We start from the raw sequence: 7,398 nt of genomic DNA, 5'->3' as shown, positions 1-7,398 counted from the left end.
TCCTGTCCACAAAGATTATCAAGTATCTTGCCTGTGAAAACACTCATTGACTTCTCTTTCCTCATAGAGTCTTAATCTTTCACGAAATCATTAAAAAAAAAAAAAAAGAGAGAGACACAGAGAGAGAGAGAGAGAGAGAAAGAAAGATTTTATTTTCCCCAAACAAATCCAAATGCATAAATGATAGTTTTCAGAATATTTTCCGTGGTCATGGCAAACATTGATTCCAAGACTGCTGAAAAGACTGCATACCGCCATTTCTACATGAGTAGCCTCCTTTTACATTAAAAATAATATGTGAAAAATTCAGTAACAAGAAAACAGCGGTTTGTGATAAAAGAAGAAATTCAGCAGTGAGATGCCAATGGTTTGTCATTTGATCTAACCTTCACACTACAGTTACTTTGTTTTTCATGACTCAGTTGCTGTTTAAGTCATAATGGCTGGCTAAAAGCTATTTAAGTGGGAGAGAAAAGCCGACCATTAAAATAGCATTTTGAGGAACAGACTGGGAGAGTGGCTGATGACTTGTGTCAGAATCTGCTGTGTGGAAGGAATCTTTCATGAACAAAGGAAGTGTGCGTATTTACTGAATATTAATTTGTTCTATGCCTAACCAGCTCAGCAAAACTAGCTAGGACTTTTTATGGTTCCTTTGACTGAAAAAAATTAAAGACTACTTATGTCTCTTCCTGAAATGTCCCTCAATCTATTTGACACATGATCTATTCACCATAAAAATATAGTGTGTATTTCAACATTTTCATATTACATGAAGGATAAAGTCTTGGGCGTTGAGATTATTTATGCTGAGAGTTGGATTTACACAATAGTTTTTCAGTCCTTCTCTCATTTAGGATCTGTCACTCAAGCAAGGAATTGACAAAATGGTTTCTATTCTTACAGCCCCTTTTGCCAAATTACATGGTATTTGTGGGTTGGCAGGTGACTGTGCCCTAAGCTCATCCCATGCCTGCACCCATTTTCCATAGGATTAATGATCTGGGTCATTTTTAACACATTACTAGCTCTTTCCAAGTGCTTATCATTACTACAGAAATGTCAAGGAAAAATAATTTCACATGCACCTTGAATTGATGAAAAGCATACTGTTTGTACCAGTTTAAGTAGGAACCACAATTTTTTTTCCTCACCAGAGCTGAAAAATCTTTCATGTGTAAATAGTCTCAGGGGCCTTCTTCTGTGCAATACCACAACAGAATGAATCTTCACAACAAAATTTTGTGAAAAGCAGCCTTCAAGAACAGAAATATTCACTCTCAAATTTAGTGTGAACTTTACAGTGGCTTTGAATCCTTTGCAGACTCCACTAGTTAGGAAATATAAATCAGCTTGACCTAACCGAGTCAGCACAAATTAATTAACAAGGCAGTGAATTATTTGTAAAACCATGCTACTGCTGAGGGGCTACTTCCTACTGCCACTTCTTTATCTGAATGCCTGGAGTCTCCAGAACTAACCCACACATCACTTATTTTTATTGCAATGTACTATAGTCCTGCTTATCTGACAGGGTATGGTGAAGAACAGACTGTACATCCCAGAGGTATATACACCTGCAACTCTGCAATAGCTTTAGTAATAAACTGCTCCTGCTCTGACCTCAACTAAATTGAATTCCCATTATTTCTGTGTCTGTAAGATGATAGAAAATTTTCTATTTGAAACTTAAAATCAATCCTTATTTTATAAACGCCAGATTTTATCATTTTCCTTGGGAAAATTTCCTGAAAAAAGTTTAATGAACATTTAGCCTGAAGACAATTGTTATGAATAATCGAATCGGGAGCCAAATTTATAAGAAAATTTAGCAATGATTTATTAGATTGTCAGTGAAACAGAATTTTGATCAGAAAAAAAAAAAAAAACCACCACAGCCAAGGCAGTGCTGAGCCCGGGATCGGTGCTGGGTGAACCTGGATCTGACCGCCAAAATGTCAGAGTCTCCCCCTCGGTTCACCCCGGCTGCTTTGCCCAGCGAGCTTTTGTACAGTTCATTCTGCCTGAGGCAGAGATGACCGAATGCTCCTTTGTGTCCCTTCACATGCAGAACCGGGGCCATACATGTGCAGAGTTAGACAAAAGTCCAGTGCCAGGTGTCCAGATGATGTCAGAGCGCTCCGGAGAAGTCGGCATTCACATGTGACAGGGTGGCGCCGGTACTCAGTGCAGTAGATGCAACCTTCGAGGTGCCAGATCACTCCTGCATTCCAGGGAAGTCGGTGATCATCGCTCAGGAAGGTTCCATTCATCGTTAATAAACTCGATATTATCTTAACGTTGTCCAGGAACTAATTGAATAAAAATAGGACTCATCTCCCGGCTGGGGTGGTCAAAAGACATAGCTTGAATTTTACAATATTTTATACATTAATAGCATCAATTATCTCTACCATATACTACACTATGAATCTTAAGACTCCACTAAGTCTGTTATAATGATACTAGTTTTGTAAAGAATAAATTAATGTCTGTGTAAGGATCTGAAGGAAAGATGTAAAGTATCAATTTATTTGTCTTCAGTTCCCAAAGAGTTATGTCATAATTCAAAACAATTCCAGGTTAAGAAAATTTAAGTTTTTGACAGGAAATATGGACACTGTTTTACTTATCTCTTACAGGCATTCTGTGAAGAAAAAATGTGAGATATCAATTCTGTATTATTTTACTTTTTGTGCTCAGTTTTGTTTAAGTAAGAAAATTTCATTTATTTAGAAGGAAAGGAAGACAATTTTCACTCTCACAGTCTCATTAATCTTTCCTGTTTACTGACAGTTAAGCTTTGGATAGTTAAGGATAGTTAAAAGTTGTAGTTCTGCTGCTTTCCTTTCTCCTAACTTTTCTATTTTTAGTAAGAGAAAGGAGGCTAAATCTATCCCAGTGTTTGTGAAACACTCATACAGCCCAATGGGAATTACATACATCCAGATAAACATCTGTGGCACAGTAATAACTGGGATTGTCTTCTAACATGCAGCATGCTTCCTTCCTGAGTGAATCCTTAAGCCAAAGTTGTCAGTCAGAATATTTCAGCCCCTGTGGGAAAACCTGATTTCCCACCACTAATGCAGTACTATCCAGCAACTCTAAAAATTTCCATTCACTAAACAGTAGCAAAGATCCATTATATTCCTCTTTGTTCTCATTATAAAAATGTAGCTCACATATGGTGTGGGAGGGAAATGCTACAGAGTGCACTTAGAGGACATATATTGTTGAGTTACAATTGCCACTAAAATTACATTTTAAAAGTCACTGAAAACAGAGTAAACCTCTACCAACTAATGCATTTCAGAGTGATCTGGTCTGATTCACACACAATAATCTAATAGTCACAAGTACAGATAAAATATTCTTGGTACACCAATTTTTTTTTTTTTTAGTAATCACAGTTATCAACGTATTTTTCTTATTATGTGTAGTCGCACCAGAATCCAGCCTCTCCCTTTAACTATCAAGATTTTCCAAGTGCTGTAAGGAAGATGTAGATTTCTAAGGCTTATTTTGCCAGCTTCAGCTTCCTGTGTAGACTGCCATTTGATACACACAACCAAGCAACTTGACTTTCAATCAGAAATTGTTGTCGTTCCCATTCTTGCTACACAGTCATAAATTCATAGCTGTTGAGAAGACCAGCATATGAACTCTTATTTTTTAATGCATGATTTTAGGCATGATTTAAAAAAAATTATTTGCATGTAAGATAAACTCATAATACTTTCTAGGATACATCACAGAATTTCTCTTTCGGTGGATGAGAAATTCATAGGGCATCCTCTGGAGAGCAAAGTAGAATAACAAAACTGCACTGCTTAAAATGTAAAGTCCTTTAAATACACATACATATATGCTGTATTTATAGAGACTGTGTTCTGAAGATTTTTAAAGACAAAACAAAGCTTTCCTTGACTAAAGGCTTGTCCTTGAATATGAAAGAGATGTGGTTTTGTATTTGACATTGACCTGCTGTACCTGAAATATACGTTGTAATCAGCATAAAGAAGTGTTTGACTTAGGTCAGAGATTCAAGATAGAAAATTTCTCTTTGCACAGTTTTATTTCATGTATTGCTTTTTGATTTTTTAAAGGATCTCTTAGTTATGCTTAGAGTGATGGAAGTCTTCATATGAGCAAATGCCTAAACTATCTGCTTTTCTCTTCTCTCTTCATGAAGTTTCTGAGGAATGACAGGTATTTACCAAGTCTCTATGTGAAGGCCAAACAGCTCTTGGTCTCTTAAAGATCATTTGTATCCTCTGCGGTGTATTGCTCCCAGTTATTCAGAATACCGCATTCCGGGAACAGAAAAGGTCACCCTGCCCTATCAAGTGCTACTTGAACTGGTTGCTTAGTTGTATTCATTCATCCTTTAAAACAACTGAGGGAGCCAGAAACTATCCCTAGTGATGGGACCTTTGCTGTTCTGGAAGGCAAGATTCATATGTTCAGAAAGGACTGTCTGTCTTGTCATCTGCGCCTGATCACATATATATGTATACATGTATCACAGAATCACAGAAATTCTAGGTTGGAAGAGACCTTTAAGATCATCGAGTCCAACCCATGTTCTAACACCTCAACTAGATCATGGCACCAAGTGCCACATCCAGTCTTTTTTTAAACTCTTCGAAGGATGGTGACTCTACCACCTCCCTGGGTAGATGATTCCAGTATTTGACCACTCTTTCTGTAAAATACTTCCTCCTTAATGCTAGCCTGTATCTCCCTCGGCGCAGCTTGAGACTGTGTCCTCTTGTTCTGTCTCTTGTTGCCCAGAGAAAGAGACCGACCCCCAGCTCACCACAGCCACCCTTCAGGAAGTTGAAGAGAGTGATGAGGTCACCCCTGAGTCTCCTTTTCTCTAGGCTAAACAACCCCAGCTCCCTCAGTCGTTCTTCATATGGCTTGTGTTCCAAGCCCCTCACCAGCCTCGTTGCCCTCCTTTGGACACTCTCAAGCATCGCAACGTCCCTCCTAAAGTGAGGGGCCCAGAACTGGACGCAATACTCCAGGTGAGGCCTCACCAGTGCTGAGTACAGGGGCAGAATGACCTCTCTGCTCCTGCTGGCCACACCGTTCCTGATACTGGCCAGGATGCCCTTGGCCTTCTTGGCCACCTGGGCACACTGCTGGCTCATGTTCAGCCGACTGTCAACCAGCACCCCCAGGTCCCTTTCTGCCTGGGCACTGTCCAGCCACACCGTCCCCAGCTTATATCGGTGCAGGGGGTTATTGTGGCCAAAGTGCAGGACTCAGCACTTGGACTTATTGAACTTCATCCCATTAGATTCTGCCCATCCATCCAACCATTCCAAGTCCCTCTGCAAAGCCCTACGTCCCTCTAACAGATCAACACAAGTTCCCAGCTTAGTGTCATCTGCAAATTTGCTAATAAAGGACTCTAAACCCTCATCCATGTCATCAATAAAAATATTAAACAGAACTGGCCCCAGCACAGATCCCTGAGGGACACCACTGGTGACTGGTCGCCAGCTGGATGCAGCACCATTCACCACCACTCTCTGAGCCCGGCCATCCAGCCAGTTCTGAACCCAGCAAAGAGTGCTCCTATCCAAGCCATGTGCTGCCAGCTTGTCTAGGAGTATGCTGTGGGAGACAGTGTCAAAGGCCTTGCTGAAATCCAAGTAAACAACATCTACAGCCTTCCCTGCATCCACTAGGCGGGTTACCTGGTCATAAAAGGTGACCAGGTTAGTCAAACATGACCTACCCCTCCTGAATCCATGCTGGCTGGGTCTGATACCCTGGCCATCTTGTAAATTTTGTGTGATGGCGCTTCATATAAACTGTTCCATTATTTTGCCAGGTACTGAGGTCAGGCTGACTGGTCTATAATTACCAGGATCTTCCTTTGCACCTTTTTTGTGAATGGGTATCACATTGGCCAGCTTCCAGTTATCCGGAACCTCACCAGTGAGCCAGGACTGTTGGTAAATGATGGAGAGTGGCTTTGCAAGCTCGTTTGCCAGCTCTCTCATTACCCTGGGGTGAATCCCATCTGGTCCCATAGATTTATGAATATCCAAGCACTTCAGTAGTTCTATGACTGCCTCCTCTTGGATAATGGGGGGACCATTCTGCTCCCTGTCACCATCAACCAGCCCAGGCGGGCAGGTGTCTTGAGGGCAAGTCATCTTCCCACTAAAAACTGAGACAAAGAAGGCATTAAGCACTTCTGATTTTTCCTCATCTTCAGATACTAAGTTCCCTCCTTTGTATATATGTATATATGTATATATGTGTATATGTGTATATGTATATACGTATATACGTAAATACGTATATATGCGCATGTGTGTATATGTGTATATGTGTCTGTGTTCTACACATGTGCTTTCTATGTGTGTATCTACTGTGAACACATCTTGGGCCAAGCTGCTGATTGGACCAGGAAAAACAGATGTGTCTCACCACACCCTTTTTATGCCATTAAAATATGGCTATTTAAAGTGTTCTTTGAAGTTCTTTGTGCATCTGCATAGGTATAGAGATAATAAAGGCCAGTTCAGTAGAGAAAATATAGTTCATCTTAACATTTTTGTAAGTAGCTTCTCTGATACAGAGTCAAAATGTACATAGCTCTTACCTATAAGAAATTCCGTGGAGGACAAAACCAGTTCTTAGGTGTGGGATTTCAATGGTAAGTACTGCTAAATGTGTTACCAGTGTTCTAGCTCCTTCCAGGCAGCAAAACTCAAAACAAGGAATATTTATTCTCCACAGTCTTTAAGGAGTTTCAGGGACAATATAATCTACCTTGTATTAAGCCTTTCAGACAAAAAAAACAACCAACCAACCAATCAAACGAACAACAAAAATGCAACAGAAAAGAAAAACAAATAACCAAAACCAACCAAAAATCTCCCAAACCACAACAAACTAAAAAAAAGACAAAGAAAAATAAAACCAACAGGTTTTGCCTTACTCAGACTTTTATGGGGAAAAAATAGATATTTGAGCACAACTTCATGGACTTGCCCTACCTGTGTATGTCAACTAGATAAGCTGCATCTGGAAGACGCCACAATATGTAGCTGATGAAGATCAGTCTTTGTATGTGCAGATTGCCCAATAGTTTATGCAACCTCAAGTTCTAAGCCTGGCCAATTCTCTTTAAAAGTTACTTGTAGGTAAGCTAGAAGGAGTGAATGGGAATTCGCACAGGTCAGATGTGTGGTCCCTCTTTTCTGCAACTCCCAGTTGAATCAGAAGACTTGTGCTTGGGAAAGGCCTGTAGAGGAACACTATACTCTTCCACTGAGTCCAGTTTTGGTCTCTTTGTGTGACATAAGCCCTGCCAATAGCAGAGATAGAGCAGATAGCAACCTGTGTGCCCAAAGTCAAAGATGCTTTGAT

The 7,398-nt window shown here is 40.2% G+C and overlaps 1 protein-coding gene across 1 annotated transcript; it reads right to left on the bottom strand.

Moving 5' to 3' along the window:
* Nucleotides 1-4,601: 4,601 nt before the first annotated feature.
* On the bottom strand, nt 4,602-6,176 carry LOC132087041 (uncharacterized). The gene is given in 4 exon segments (XM_059493069.1): nt 4,602-5,004; nt 5,006-5,096; nt 5,099-5,120; nt 6,090-6,176. Coding segments are annotated over 4 exon segments (603 nt in total).
* Between the last annotated feature and the right edge of the window lie 1,222 nt (nt 6,177-7,398).

The sequence above is a fragment of the Ammospiza nelsoni genome, chromosome Z (genome assembly GCF_027579445.1).
Source record: "Ammospiza nelsoni isolate bAmmNel1 chromosome Z, bAmmNel1.pri, whole genome shotgun sequence".
In the NCBI taxonomy this organism is placed as follows: domain Eukaryota; kingdom Metazoa; phylum Chordata; class Aves; order Passeriformes; family Passerellidae; genus Ammospiza; species Ammospiza nelsoni.
This window is presented reverse-complemented; position numbering and strand designations above follow the sequence as displayed.